The following is a 16,311-nucleotide window of genomic DNA, read 5'->3' on the forward strand; positions in this document are numbered from 1 at the left end:
TTTAAATACTTTAAAAAATCAGCAGAGGATTAAAAATAAAAGTAACCAACTGGCCATGCTATAAGTTGGCCATGTAAGAAGGTACTGATTCCCGTTTGGAAGTGCCTCTATAATATAAAAGATGCTGCATAAAAAATGCAAAAGGAATGCGATGATATAATGTTTTGAGTGAATAATACCACTGTTATTAAAATAATCGCATTGGTATGAAAATATGTGTATCCACATTATACATAGATGGATAAGAAAATGTTTACCAGTAACACAATGACTTAATATTCCACACACATCCATTTATATGAATTTCCATAGTTTAGCTATTATCTTAATCAGCACCAACTACCGAGTATGACTGCAATTTGGCTTCTAACGACTTGTAGTTCTGCCCACCCTGACAAGGATTATACGCGTGAGTTTTGTATGTGTCTAGCTATATATTGAGTGGTTTAAGCTCGCAGTCATTATAATTTTCATTACGTCTAGTACGCCATAAGTTATCTATCAATTATCATAAAAAGGACTTAGGAAAACGAGTCGATAACAATGAACCATAACTCGTTTTTACCAATCTTTTATCTATCTAGCCTAGATTTTTTAATAAGACCCCATTGCAGGGCTTCCCTTTCTGCGATTCAGGATCTTGAATCTTTTGCCAATGACAAAATCTATCCTCTGCTATAGTTTATCAACGGCTATTATTATAATTTGTAACTTTTAGGTGGTATTTAATTATCTTTTTTACTGCAAAAAAATAATCTCGCTCTGTTTGCCCCTTAAATAGGCGTCAGTTTATGTGCATGTAAAACGAAATAGCGAAAGTAACTTTTTTTAACTTTTTATGACTAAACCGTTGAAACTATATTGATGAAAATTGCCACAAGATAGATTGAAACCTAGAAAGGGACAGAAACTTTCTAGGGATGGATTTCGAATGCCTCTTGCCGAGCCAGTACACGCTGACGAAGTTAGGAGTAGAAATATACGCAAAAAAGAAGCAAGTTTGTAATTAAATATATTTGCAATTAAAAATTTTTGTTATAATCTTTCACACTGCATTCATGACAAACAAATATTATCTTAATGGCGCTACAAAGGTGCAACCAAGCACTTTTAATTAACATATTACACTTACTTACTACTTGGGGCTTAAAAAGGCCATAATAAAGCAATTCGTCTAAAAAGCAATATTGTGATTTGACATTTGCGTGTAAGTGCGCAATGTTAACAGATGTAAAATTTACAGCAATATTGTTTTTTAGATTAATTGATTCATATGTGGTGTTTTTTTGCCCTCAGTTACATTAATTACTTATTTAGCCTAAGTAATCCGATTTACATCTAAAGCTTAGCCCCCGGTCCAACAGGCCATAACATATGATGCAAGGCTCTACCAAAGACATGAATTCCACGAAGCCTCACTGCCCTGTGATCCTCGTCCACTATGACATGGTAGCCGCTTCTATCCAACCCCCTTTGTAATGCTATGGTGCGAGCTACTAATAACATATGTCCTGGAACAAAATATTTATTTGTACAGCTGGGCATTACAATGAAACCTTAAAACGGGGACATGACTGTGATATATATAACTATAACAATTTAGCGTGTTTTCGCAAACATCCAATCCGAGTCCGTGAATGGCGGATCCGATGTGGTCGTAGAACTATTTGTGTGGTAGCTTACTCACTACATCCAATATCGCAGTAACATCCACATTCACGGATCCACAACAGATTCAGATTGGATTTGGATTCGATTTCTACATCCGTCATTCACGGATCGAATGTAGAATGACGCCCTTACTGTAGTGTAGGTATAAAGTATAGATAGATAGACCATAAAGAGAGAACAGTTTAACACAGAGAGAGAAGGAGAGCGAGACAGAGAGATATTAGGAATATACGAAGTAAAAATAAAAAAGAAGTAGTTACATAGACAGGTGCTTATGTTACAAAAGTAGGTTTTTTAAATAATAAAACACAAAACTAAGTAGTATTCGAGGATTTATTTTCCTTTTTAAAGCTTCTTTTTCTATGTAAAATTAGAATATATTAATTATCTGTAACTGTGGCGTCTGTACATTATTTAATATGACTTGATTTTGACAGCAGGATAAGGGAGATAGAATACATGATAATGCGAAAGAGGCCACATTGAAGCAATTCGTCCCAAATTAAAAAAATTTTTGCAATATGATATTTGCGTATATAAAAGTAAGTTCTCAATGTCAACAAATTTGAAATAGTAATAATGCTTTTTTTGAATAAGTTGCTTCAATGTGGCCTTAAACCCCCCCCCCCCCTCCCCTTTTCACAGCTGCCATTCTGATCTAATCAATCAACGTATTTCTAATGGAACAGACATTTTTGATTTTAACTTGACTATCACGAGAACGGCCAGCCCATCTGCCGACCGCCCATAACTTGTACACAGATCTGTTTGACCACCTGACACGCGTGGTCACCATCATTTATGACCACGCGAAAGCCATCATCGTTTAACCCTTTATCCTTAGCAGTGCGGCGAGCTACGTTCAGTAAATGCCCTGTAGATGCAATAAATTGTTTGTATGATTATGTGTCGGGCTTAGTCGGCTTAGTTTATGTTTTGTTTGCTTATTTATCTTTCTTTCTTATTATATTTTTCTTTCTTTCTTTCTTTCTGTTTTTTTTGTCTTTTTATTTTGTTACGCCAGTCATTAAAAACTTTTGTATTTCTTTGTTTTGGAAACATAAGTGCGTAAACTAGCTAGCTTAAGTAACATAATTATCCAGGAGAGAGGCATCATAGGCTGTAATACAAGTATTTATATACTTAGTCAGCTATGGTACCTACCTATTTATACCTGTGTCCAAGAATAAGCTATTTTAAGGAAAAAAATTGTACCTACTTTTTTGGCAATAAATTATTATTATTATTATAAATTATTATTATTATTATTTGTGTTAGTTTGTTTAGGAGTTACAGTTCAATAATTACGTATAAGTTGGTTAGTTTCGAAACTTCGATTATACTACACTCTCTCTCTCTCTTTCACTATCGCTTTCTTTCATATCCACCATATGTCAGTGGAGTAGTATGATGGAATACACATTGTAGAGAGGCGAGCGATTAAAAAGGCCACGTTACGTCATCTACGTGAAAAATGACTCAAATTGTAATATTACTCTTTTTAGATTAATTGCTTCGATGTGGCCTTTTTCGTCCCTAGGCTAGAAGGCTTTAGCCTTAAGGCAACATAGACTTCTGAACGCCTGTGTTACTTTATAGTTCACTACCTGGAGGTAAGCAAAGCACATGGAGGTCTAAAAAGGAATTTCTTCAATATGGAAGCTATTCGTGTAAAAAAATAATAGTACAATTTTGAGCGACTTTTCACGTGAGTGACGTAACGTGGCCTTTTTAAACGCCTATCTCTCTACATTTCGCAATCCCTCGTAAAATTCTACCTATCTAAGCGAATAAAATAAATGAATATGGGAATAAATGAATTTTGATGACCAATGATTTTATTACCTAATAACTGCTCTTCATCGTCTGTCACATGACACAGTCTTGGAATGATCTTCCGTGGAACAATCACGAAGTGCACCGGCGCCTGCGGACTTAATTCTTCGTCAAATACAACGCACTGGAATACAAAAAGAAACAAAGTCAAACATTGTGACCCTAATATGGGTGATTATATACGTAGATAAGTCACTATGTCCCTGTGGCACTTCGGCTTGCTTCTCAAATGGGGAATGCTGGCTCAAACTTCGGTACCGGACTTGCACCAATGAGTCATTAATTTATCTCAAGTGCAGATTTACTTGAGATAAGTTGGCTCGACCATTAAAGACGGCGATACGGCTTACCACCAGGTTAATCTAACAAAAAGCTTGAGGTGCTTAGTTCATCTTTCGATGGAAGTACCGCTGTCTACCCTATTGGGATATAGTCGTGAGCTTATGTTATAGATGATGGACTAATCACCTGCCACCATACGGTTTATTAATATCGTCTTAAGACTTCAGTTTAAACATTTGATTCTGTTTTCCCCATTAGGAATCACAAGCGTAAGTGTTTATGCTCAAGGTCAGAGAGGAACTAGTAAGTATTCTAGTGACGTTGAATAGGTACCCCATGGTAAAAGATTAAGTCCTGATGGACACTATAATATAAAAAAAAACCCTCTTTGACAATGAGCGACAGTGTAGATGCTATAGCATTTTCGCGTTTTCAATAACACTAACGACAGAACTAAATAAAGTTTTAAATTTATGACTTAATGATTTTAGATTTAAATAATAATAATAAAGATTTATTTTCAGACATTACATTCCATAGATGCTATTCTATTGTTAGTAAACATACAACATTTTAAAATACAATTATAAAATTCAGCTGCCACTACCACCTGTGTGCAACCGCATCCAATGCGCAAACATAGGCGCATCCCTGCCGACCAGCACACTCAGGATACTGTTCGAACTCGTGCGCAATTGATCTAGCATTGAAGCGCATCTCTTCCTTATTATTGCGAAGAAGCAGTTTATTTTCGATTCGGCAAACATTAGAGACATTAGAAACATTAGAGAGGCGCTTTAAAAAAATTCAAGATTATTTTTAAGATTCTATCTATCTACATAAATATGCTGCTTCAAGTATCTAAATGTTAAACCATTAAAACAATACATACCTGTTCATCTTCGAAAATAAATCTTGGTGGCGCTTTTCCGCCAAAAAAGTCACTGAAATTCGTTTGTGCCACTACAGGAGCCATTTCCTAAAACATTTGTAGGTGTCACGTTGTGTAATAAATAATAAAATAATTTGTTTTAATATATTTTGATACAACATCAGCGCTCAATGTTGCATTAAGGACTAACTGCTGATAATAAGGAAAATTATCTTTAAAAATTGCTTGTCACGTTAAGGCGAGTGTGTATGACTCATCAGTTTTTTGTTTCAATTATTATATTGTACATCATCATGGTGGGTGATAAGATGGTGATAAGATTTTTAAAAACAAATATAAAACACATTATCAGTAATTTAAATATATAGATCAATTATTGTTGTGTTTTGTCCTTTTCTTATTTATAATTTTCTACATGCCCTAAATTCCTAGTATCATTATAAAATATGATGTAATTTGGCAATAAACCACGAATTTAATGAATATTTGATATTTATTGAAAACATTTTTTTATTCTTTTTAAACTGTTTTTCAAAATCAAATAATGCTATCTGAGCTATCTGTTTCATATTGATCTACTTTCGTTTCAATCTTTGAAACAACCAATTTGTCAAAAGATCGATTTCTATTTAATAAGTACAAATCGAAAGAAAGCGGTACATCACTAATTCATTGACATGTCATGCCAGCAAGAATTTTAGGTTATAATCCGTTTAAGCTATTGTGAATTTTATTTATTTACTTATTTTAAGACTGAAAAGTGTATTAAAATGAAGATATACACGAATGAAAATAATACGTCTACCCTAAAGTTGCTTGTGGCGGCATGTTTAAGTGGGAAAAAGGTGGAATTACAAAAATCTACGTTTGTAGGTAAGTTATGTATTTTTCGCGTTTTTCGAATGGGAATATTGGGAATTGAATTAAAAAATATTGGTTTTGAATTCTTTATCTCTTTAGTTATGAAAAACTTAAAGTTCGTGCTTATCGTGTACAGTTTTTACAAGTTATAAACGACAAAGTGTTGCACCAGTAAATATTTTGCATTTACCTTAATAAGGTAAAAAAGTGCTTACGCTGCAGGGTGTTTGCACAAGTAATCGGCTGACGCAATTTTCGTATTTTATTAAGTTCTTGTTTGATTTTGTATGGGTTTGAGTAAATCCCTGATCCATACTAATTTCACTTGAATTTTTTTTTTCTCTGCCAGCCCTACCAACAACCTCCGCCTTATGTACCGTTTCCATAAATGACTATGTAAATAATAAATACTTACCTATACCTATAGTTGTTTTTTAGTAGTCAGAGGCCTTTGGCAGCTCAATAGTAACCCTGACCAGGGTAGATGGGGTTGGTAATCCACCTCACAACCCACACAATAGATGAAGAATTGCCATGAATTTCAGATGGAGTATTTGCCGGCCCCCGCAGCCTACCACTGCTGGTGGTCGACGACCAGCTCCGCTTCTTTTCCAGCAACGCCGCTTTGCAGTATCTGTACCCCACTGACATATCTATCAATGGACACTGGTATATGCACAATAAATTGAATCAATACAATACACAATACAATAAAAAAACCATGCCAGAGGCTGTTGGCAGCTCAATAATAACCCCCGACACCAGGGTTGTTGAGGTTGGTAATCCACCTCACAACCAACACGATAGAAGAAGAGAAGAATAAAAAAAAAACAATAATATACAATACAGAATACAATACAAAATACAAATAAAAGAAGTAGAATATGTAGCCTCCACTCCCCACCCACAACTGAGATAGGTTTACCTCATCCCCCCTCGGTCTTACTTTAGTCTTCAATTCAGACTTTAGGCGTCAGACGTCACACACAGATGCGCGTGTACTATAATGTCAATGAGTAGTATCTGTGTAATAGTCCTCAGAATAAGAATAATATCTGCCTTAATGTAAAAAATTATAAAAAATAACATATTTCCATCATCAGTCAACAGTTGTTAGAATGGGAGTCAACTCGCCTCCAGCCCACAGTGGGAGTAGTGGTGAGCAGCAAGTCCACCCCCCCAGATCTGAAGCAAGCGCTGCAGGCCCTCTTGCAAACCTTGGAGTCAGGGTTGAAGGCTCACAAGTTTGTTGTTGGGGTAAGTTTCCTATAGAAGCTATAAAAGTTTTAAGCAAATATCTTCTATATACAGGGTGTTAGAGACATCGTAACGAATACTGAGGGGGATGATTTAGACCATGATACTAAGTGGATTCTTCCGTCGCAAAATTAATGATACTTTTTGTTTTTTATTAATTGTTTTCAAATCTATACTTTTGCAATGGAAAATTCCACTTGATATTAACTCAGTTTAATGAGCTGAATCATCCCCCTCTGTATTCATTAAGATGTCATTTACACCCCATACTAGTATGTACAGGGGCCTGCTTAATAAAACTTACAATTGTAAATTTCAACGTCAATTTGGTGTTCATTACGTAGCTAATATGAAACTGCAAAATATTCGTGATCACACACTCTGCAATGTACATCAAATTGTCATTGTAATTTACAATTGTAAGTTTTGTTAAACAGGCCCCAGGTAGCCATACAGGTATGGGTATTAGTGACAACTTATTGAATACTGAGGGGCATGATTCAGACATAGTATGCAAATAAAAAATATTGAATATTGAATTGATATAAAGATGATGTGTTGTGTCTGGGCTTTATAAGAAGGATCACCATTACGGCCTCTGTGGTCCAGTGGTTGAGCGTTGGACTCACGATCCGGAGGCCCCGGGTTCGAATCCCGGTGGGAAAATATCACAAAAATCACTTTGTGATCCCTAGTTTGGTTAGGACATTACAGGCTGATCACCTGATTGTCCGAAAGTAAGATGATCCGTGCTTCGGAAGGCACGTTAAGCCGTTGGTCCCGGTCACTATTTACTGATGTAAACTAAGTACGTAGTCGTTACATGAGCCATGTCAGGGGCCTTTGGCGGCTCAATAATAACCCGGACACCAGGGTTGATGGGATTGGTATTCCACCTCACAATCCACACGATAAGAAGAAGACCATTATATACCCGAAATCAAAGATACAAGATGCATTTGTCTGAAATACATACAGTCATGAGCTGTATAATGTACCCACTTTAGGACTCTGTCGCACTAACATATTTGACATTTTGTGAGACTTACAGTTCAATTTGTCAAAAAAGTTAATGTGATATGGTACCAAAGTGTATACATATTAATGCTCGTGACTGTACATACATAAACTCACGCCTATTTCCCACTGGAGCTAGCAAAGACTATGGAATCCATAAAACAAACCCATGAAGTCAGAAGGTTAAACGAAGGCAGCGTTGTGCAGCGCTATCTATATTTTTATTACGGAATGTGGCCTGAAAATTATCTCATTTCAAAGAGAATTTCACCATAAAACAGAGAAAGGAAAACACAACTAAATAGCCGAATACAGGCACTTATCAGTGAAAACTGCCTGCCTGAGTTAATAATAATAATAATCTCACTTAACTACATAAACAGCCTATACACGTGCCACTGCTGGGCACAGGCCTCCCCTCAATCAACCGGAGGAGGTATGGAGCATACTCCACCACGCTGCTCCACTGCGGGTTGGTGGAGGTGTTTGGTCTAGTAGCCCGGGACCAACGGCTTAGCGTACGTAATCATCTTACTTTATCGGACAATCAGGTGATTCAAGCCTGCAATGTCCTTACCAAAGAAAGGACAGTCCCATTGGGAATCGAACCCGGGCCTCCAGATCGTGAGCTCAGCGCTCTAACCACTAGACCAGGGAGGCTGTTCTAGACCACAGAGGCTGTTCTAGACCATGGAGGCTGTTCTAGACCACGGAGGCTGTTCTACACCAAGGAGGCTGTTCTAGACCAGGGAGGCTGTTCTAGACCACAGAGGCTGTTCTAGACCACGGAGGCCGTTTTAGACCACGGAGGCTGTTACGTGGCACGGAGCTTGTTACATGGTCTATTATTTCCTTTCAGGATAAACTGTCGCCGGCAGACATAGCCATATGGAGTACATTGTACCCAGTTTACAACATGGAGGATCTCAAACAACAGTATACTGCTGATTTACCAGCCGTGGCCAGGTGGTACAGTGAACTTGCGGGGACAAAAGCTGTTCAGGTATGTCATTTTAGGTCGGGAATTCGGTGGCGTATTATAACTTGACGATTGTCCATAATAGAGTTGATATTACCGTCAAACTTGATGGTAGTACATAATATAGAGATGATATTACCGTTACACTTATTTATTTATTTTATTTAATGGATTACTTACAGCTATGCACATTGTAACATTTATTTAAATTTTAAAAAAGAGTACTAATGTGTAAGCTAATTACAAGTGAACACAATATTCATCATAAAAAACAATATCTAGAATATAATATAAACAATTTAAATAAATAAATTTACGCCTTAAATCTTTAAACTTCTATAATAATCTTCTTTCATTTTTTAATTTTCTTTTTATGTTTATTTTTTTCTTTAATCTTTGTTTGTTTTATTTTTTTTTATTTATAGGAGGCGCTAAAACAGTGGGGAGGCTCAACTAGCGCCCCCTTGGGGGCGACGTCGGTACTTGGCGCACCCCAGCTGCCCAGCCAGCTGTCTCCAGCTGGGTAAGTCGGTACTCGGCACATAATGGTTGTGACATTTAAACCCACCCGGACTTACGAGCGGCATAAGAGTTGCAACGCGCCTGCGCGCCTTTTCAACATTACAGCAACGGGTCTGCGCGCCGCTACAAAGACACTGCGACGATCTCGGCGGAACAGCTGACAACGCCCTTTTTTTCTCTTATTATCTCAAGTTAATAATTACCAGTTTTTACTGGCTGGTGAGGCTGATGAGGATGTGCTCAATAAAGTATTTTATCTATCTATCTACAGCAGTCCAGACGAGGCCGGGGAAGCGGGCGTGTCCCCGGACGAGCTGGCGGCCGCCCGAGACACCTGGCTGAATGGACACACAGCCATACACAAAGCCACGCCGCCGCAGAAGCTTGTGTAAGTACTGAAAGAAACATTGATTACTTCCTTACAGTCATGAGCAATATAATGTACCCACTTTAGGACTCTGTCGCACTAACATATTTGACATTTAGTGAGACTTACAGTTCAATTTGTCAAAAATGATAATGTGACATGGTACCAAAGTGTATACATATTAATGCTCGTGACCGTACACCTTATTATTTTTTTATGTTGATGTGATTGGTGTATTGTAGATTTGCCGCAGATGGCCTTAAATGGGGAGCGACGAGTAATTATAAATTTATTGACTTGCGATTTTATAACCGCGACCGTCATAGTATATTTATTTAAACAGCTCCCTTAGGGAGTCCCGACGACGCAGATTATAAAAAGCGCGAACAGGGGGTTTAAAATGGCCACATCGAAGCAATTATTTGCAAAATTATTAGTTTATTATTTTTTATTAGCGATTATTTGTAAAATTTATATTATTATTTGTTATTGTTTTTAAATAATCTGTGTGTATGCCTGAAATGGCAGTATTTGGTGATACTCAATGAAAAACAACAGCTGTTTGTAACCTAAATACCATGCACAGAATAAATTTCATTTCATTTCATTGCTATTTGACATTTGTTTGCATTGCGCACTTACTTTTACATGCGCGAATGTCACATTGCAATATTGCTTTCTTAGATGAATTGCTTCGATTTGGCCTTCTTAACCCCCTCTGCTCTTTTTTGAATGATGAAAAGAGAGAAGTCGTACACTCTAGGTTCTAAAGTTTTATATTGTTTTTTCTGTTAACAGATTGCCCGTAAAAGGTCGTAAGAACGTGTTGATAACTTCAGCGCTACCGTACGTCAACAACGTACCGCACCTCGGGAACATTATAGGTTGTGTGCTCTCCGCTGATATATTCGCCAGGTATGTCCAGTCATAAGCAATATCATGTACCCACTTTAGAACCCTGTAGCAATATCATATTTGTTATTTACATACATACATGGGTCGTTCTTCTTTTTTATCGACAATGATCTGTCCTTCGTTCTGCTTCTGATAAGTTATGTTTTAGAATTTTATTTCATGTTTTGATTGTCCAAAAATATAGTTATCTTATTATACTCAAAATACAAGCAAAATACTAATCGGTTCCTCAATTAGTTATTAACGTAGCTTGATCGTTTTTCACAAAATTCCGTGACAGAGTGGTAAATTGAAATGCTGTCTCCGATGAAAAGGGCCACTCTGTCACAATATTTTTTGGAATGCGCCTGCAAAGAAAAGTATGTTACCAAGATAAAGAGAACCACTAAATAGTCCTCTACGGACACATCTTTATATGATGTTTTAAAATATTTATTGCCGTTATAATTTTAAAGATGTTAAATCCGATAAATCGAGAAAATGTCTTTTTATTGTCGATAAAAAAGAAGAACGACCCACATACATAAACTCACGCCCGTAATCCCTAATGGGGTGGGCAGAGCCACAAGTAATCAAAGACAACTTGCAGCCACTGTTAATACGAAGTCCAAAGATGGATATGACGAACCTTATGATGATAAGGGATCAGCCTATCGCCCATAACATTAGTCCATCATGTTAGAGGACACAATCCCTCAATATTTGTTATTTAATTTGTTTTATTCGGTTTGTTAGGACTTATGATGACCAAATTGGAGATGTCCTTAGAAAAGGTTCAATACGATCTACTCTGAACCGGCGTGCGTGTATGAAGCGATTGATGAATGTGGAGGAAGCAAGAGAAGTGTGTCAGGATCGAAGCAAATGGAATTCTATAGTCTCTGCTTACCCCGGTGGGAAATAGGCGTGAGTTTATGTATGTATGTATGTATGTTTATTCGGTTTGTTCCGTGCACTATAATATTTCCTGCGCAAATGGCTCGGCTTCTGATAATGGACTCCGATTATGGCCGAATACAGTCAGGAAGGAAGGAGGTTATTTAATGAGACTTACGGTTGAATTTGTCAAAAAAGTTAATATGACATGGTTTCAAAGCGTATTCATATTAGTACTCGGTGTGTATTATTGTATTTTTTTTTGTTTTTTGACATTTGTTATTTCTATTTTCACATTGTTTCGCGTGGACATTGCTGTATTATTATTTATTTTTTATGTCTTAATATTGTTGACATTGAAGTATCATAAACTGCCTATATACGTCCCACTGCTGGGCACAGGCCTCCCCTCAATCAACCGGAGGGGGTTTGGAGCATACTCCACCACGCTGCTCCAATGCGGGTTGGTAGAGGTGTTTTTACGGCTAATAGCCGGGACCAACGGCTTAACGTGCCCTCCGAAGCACGGAATCATCTTACCTTTTCGGACAATCACCCACCCACTTTAGAACCCTGTCGCAATATCATATTTGACATTTAATGAAATTTAATTTCTAATTTTATTTTAAGTTATACCTGTCATTTTCTTACCCGCCGAAAAGGAAAGGGACGGATAATCGACAAGCATAAAATATATGGAACACAAGTCACTTTTAAGCACAAATCTAAAACAATCCTATAAAAAAATTGCATTGGCTAATAACCCGACAGAATTAAGTTGACCACACGTCTAACGGTTTGCATATCAGCGAGGTACCTTTTTGATTCGCCCGGGTTATTCATTAATTTACTCATCATCAGCCCATTAACGTCCCCACTGCTGAGGCACGGGCCTTCCCTAGGGATGGATAGGGAGATCGGGCCTTAAACCACCACGCGGGCCCAGTGCGGATTGAGGGTTATTAACGACTGCTAATGCAGCCGGGACCAACGGCTTAACGTGCCTTCCGAAGCACGGAGGGGCTCGAGGTGAAAACTTTTTTTTTGTGGTCACCCATCCTATGACCGGCCTTTGCGAAAGTTGCTTAACTTCAACAATCGCAGACCGAGCGCGTTTACCGCTGCGCCACCGAGCTCCTCTCATTAATTTACTCATTCTTCCTAAAATCAAGAGCTGTCAATCATCCGTCCATCATCCGTCCATTTCCTCTTCGGCGGATAAGAAAATGACAGGTATAACTTAAAGTAAAATTAGGAGGTGTCTGCGGGAATCGGGGCCATTGTGAAACTAGAGTGTGTTCCAGTTTTTATTTTTTTTGTGTTGTAAGTATATTTGCCAGAGAGGTATGGAACGCAGCATCCTTGGTGTTAAATTGATCGATCGGATCCGAAACACCACGCTGCGTTCCAAAACAAAAATAGCAGACGTAGCGAGAAAGGCTGCCTGCTTGAAGTGGGACTGGGCTGGACATGTTGCCCGAATGCCCGATGACCTCTGGGCCAAAAAAGCTACAGAGTGGGTTCCTGCAAGTGCTGTTAGACGTCGGGGAACGCCACGGAAAAGATGACGCGACGAGTTAGACCGCTTCTCGAAACGGTGGCGCGAGCAAGCTGGGGACAGGGAGGAGTGGAAGAAGGGAAGAGAGGCCTTTGCCCTGTAGTGGGACATTGAGGGCTATTAATAATAATATAATAATAGGTATATTTATATTTCTTTTCCAGATATTGTCGCATGTGTGATTACAACACGCTGTATGTGTGTGGCACGGACGAGTACGGAACTGCTACTGAGACTAAGGTAACTATTACATACATAAACTCCATTTAAGTATTGTTAGCAAACTCTACAATAAAACGTAAATATTAGTAACATACCCAGTTTTAATCAGTAAAATGTTAAGTACCACAAATATCACTCTTATTACGGAAACCAAATATTATTACTACAAATTATAATAAGAAATATTAATACAAAATAATACAACAAATAGTCTTTCAGTTTTTCGCTTCTCTCCACCATCATCGTCTTCACTTGTTTTTTCTTCTTCGTAGTCCCAGACGGAACACCCGCCAAAAACGTTTTTCTCTTAAAAAGTGACGAGACGTTCCTTTTTTGAAATTGCCAACAGTATTTATTTATTTTTATAAAGTACAGCCATAATCACATACATTAAAACGTTTTTTACATTTAGAAGGTTACGGTATCGGTATTGTGACTAATATATATGACAATTACGGCGTACATAACTTATACAAGTATTTAAAAATAAAGTAAAATTAAAATTACACTTTCTAACAAATTATGTTAAAATGGCCACATCGAAGCAATTCATCTAAAAAAAGCAATATTGCTATTTGACATTTGTTTGCATTGCGCACTTACTTTTATATGCGCAATTGTCAAATTGCAATATTGCTTTTTTAGATGAATCGCTTCGATGTCACTTTTTAACCCTGTAGTAAATTTTGTTTCAGGCGCTAGAAGAAGGCATAACCCCCAAAGAGATTTGCGACAAGTACTTCGCTATACACAACGCGGTGTATCGCTGGTTCAACATTGGATTCGACTACTTCGGACGAACCAGCACCCCCGAACAGACGGAGTGAGCTTATACTTATATATTATTATTAAAAAGAAAAATATAATAATAAAAAATATATATAATAATGAGGAGCTCGGTGGCGCAGCGGTAAACGCGCTCGGTCTGCGATTGTTGTAGTTAAGCAACTTTCGCAAAGGCCGGTCATAGGATGGGTGACCACAAAAAAAAAGTTTTAATCTCGAGCTCCTCCGTGCTTCGGAAGGCACGTTAAGACGTTGGTCCCGGCTGCATTAGCAGACGTTAATAACCATCAATCCGCACTGGGCCCGCGTGATGGTTTAAGGCCCGATCTCCCTATCCATCCATAGGGAAGGCCCGTGCCCCAGCAGTGGGGACGTTAATGGGCTAGTGATGATGATATAATAATATATAAATAATATAAAAATACTATGGCTTTATTGGCTGAAATAAATGAGTATTATTATATTATTTATTATTATATTTGACGTGACTTCTTGCATTAACTCATCATCTATCCCAAGAACCAAGTACCCACACCTTGCCGAGCTCAATGGAGGCCCTAGCGAAATATTAGGCTGTGTTTCAATTGACGCGGAGCTGTGCGGAGATGAGCGGAGATGTGCAGGAATCCACCAATCACCGTGAGGGAGAGAGTGACAGAGCGTCTTCGTTTTTTGTCCTGCCGAACACTGTGATTGGACAAATCCGCACATCTCCGCCCATCTCCGCTCTTCTCCGCCCATCTTCGCGTCAGTGGAAACCCGGCCTTAAGGTGGTGCGAGACCTCACAGTGGCTAAATATACTTAATTAAAACCATAAACAGCCTATACACGTCCCACTCCCACTGCTGGGCACAGGCCTCCCCTCAATCAACCGGAGGGGGTATGGAGCATACTCCACCACGCTGCTCCACTGCGGGTTGGTGGAGGTGTTTTTACGGCTAATAGCCGGGACCAACGGCTTAACGTGCCCTGCGAAGCACGGAATCATCTTATTTTTTTGGGCAATCAGGTGATTCAAGCCTGAAAAGCCCTTACTAAACAAAGGACAGTCTCACAAAGTGATCTCGACAATGTCCCCAACGGGAATCGAACCCGGTCCTCCAGATCGTGAGCCTAACGCTCTAACCACTAGACCACGGAGGCTGTTAAACAGAGAACAGCATTTAATTTAAATTAATAACTCATTGGTACAAGTCCGGTACCGGGGTTCGGTGCCAGTCATGAGCAATATAATGTACCCACTTTAGGACTCTGTCGCACTAACATATTTGACATTTAGTGAGACTTACAGTTCAATTTGTCAAAAAAGTTAATGTGACATGGTACCAAAGTGATACATATTAATACTCGTGACCGTACAGTCATGAGCAATATCATGTACCCTTTAGAACCCTGTCGCACTATCATATTTGACATTTAATGAGACTTCGGGTTTAATTTGTCAAAGAAGTTAATGTGACATGGTTTCAAAGTCTTTATGTTCAACAGAATAGCCCAGAGGCTGTTCCTCAAGCTGAAGGACAACGGGTTCGTGAGCTCGCAGTCCGTCGATCAGTTGTTATGCCAGAACTGCGACAGATTCCTCGCGGACAGGTGAGGAATTAAAATCCTATAACATAAACCCATCCCAAATAATAATAATAATAGCTCCAGTATCCCGGTCCACTAACCCCCAACCCAATAGCCCTTCCCTTTGTTCCCATAATCTGCAATAGTCCTACACGAACCGGGGATTGTCTTTGGGTGCACTCCCATAGTGCATACAGGGATAATCGCCGGTTGGTGTCACACCACATTTAGATTATTTTATTTTATTTTATTTTATTCATAAGATATCCAACAGCAGTTTTACAGGTAAAGTTAAAGTATCTAAATTACATAGTGTGTCTTAGCCAATAACAGGATATCATAGATTGCGTTAACTATTGAACCGAAATTAACAGAAAACAATAACAAAACTTAAATGAACAATACGCTAGTGTACAAACGAGTTACATACAATGGTTTAAAAAGTTAAGAATAATATATTTAAATTATAATTATTTTAACTACAGCATTAGAGTAATAAGCGAGTGAATTGCAAGACATAAATCAATCTGAAACAACGAGCAGTAATACAGCTTCGCGGTAATGAGATGAATACGTGAAAATAGTAATGAAACGAAAGTTTACGGCGGCATGCATTGTTTGAACTGATTAAACTGTCTTAAGGGGCCTCTACGTGTTGGCTTCGGCCCCACGCACGCCTTCCAAAAGTCCGGGCCTCCAT

General features: G+C 38.3%; 3 protein-coding genes across 4 annotated transcripts in view; 1 reads left to right on the top strand and 2 right to left on the bottom strand.

Moving 5' to 3' along the window:
* The window catches only part of LOC126378458 (uncharacterized), a 240,106-nt gene that overhangs the window by 5,739 nt on the left and 218,056 nt on the right, over window positions 1–16,311 (bottom strand). The window lies entirely within an intron of this gene.
* On the bottom strand, window positions 996–4,950 carry LOC126378549 (adenosine 5'-monophosphoramidase HINT2-like). Of its 2 annotated transcripts, none has more exons than XM_050026984.1 (3): window positions 4,682–4,939; window positions 3,517–3,631; window positions 996–1,511 (listed from the first exon to the last, which is right to left on the bottom strand). In XM_050026984.1, exons 1-3 carry the CDS (start codon window positions 4,763–4,765, stop codon window positions 1,339–1,341), a joined length of 372 nt encoding a protein of 123 aa, XP_049882941.1. In that variant the 5' UTR covers window positions 4,766–4,939; the 3' UTR covers window positions 996–1,338. The 2 variants fall into 2 exon arrangements, with proteins under 2 accessions (XP_049882941.1, XP_049882942.1); XM_050026985.1 differs by lacking the exon at window positions 996–1,511 and adding an exon at window positions 2,319–2,545 and having other exon boundaries at window positions 4,682–4,950.
* The window catches only part of LOC126378348 (methionine--tRNA ligase, cytoplasmic), a 51,543-nt gene continuing 40,596 nt past the window's right edge, over window positions 5,365–16,311 (top strand). Inside the window, exons 1-10 of the mRNA XM_050026615.1 lie at window positions 5,365–5,554; window positions 6,088–6,211; window positions 6,646–6,799; window positions 8,676–8,819; window positions 9,221–9,318; window positions 9,589–9,705; window positions 10,483–10,599; window positions 13,198–13,273; window positions 13,951–14,078; window positions 15,531–15,635. Coding sequence (XP_049882572.1) covers window positions 5,452–5,554; window positions 6,088–6,211; window positions 6,646–6,799; window positions 8,676–8,819; window positions 9,221–9,318; window positions 9,589–9,705; window positions 10,483–10,599; window positions 13,198–13,273; window positions 13,951–14,078; window positions 15,531–15,635 — 1,166 coding nt within the window. The 5' untranslated portion in view covers window positions 5,365–5,451. The remainder of the gene's footprint in view (window positions 5,555–6,087; window positions 6,212–6,645; window positions 6,800–8,675; window positions 8,820–9,220; window positions 9,319–9,588; window positions 9,706–10,482; window positions 10,600–13,197; window positions 13,274–13,950; window positions 14,079–15,530; window positions 15,636–16,311) is intronic.

The sequence above is a fragment of the Pectinophora gossypiella genome, chromosome 26, assembly GCF_024362695.1.
Source record: "Pectinophora gossypiella chromosome 26, ilPecGoss1.1, whole genome shotgun sequence".
In the NCBI taxonomy this organism is placed as follows: domain Eukaryota; kingdom Metazoa; phylum Arthropoda; class Insecta; order Lepidoptera; family Gelechiidae; genus Pectinophora; species Pectinophora gossypiella.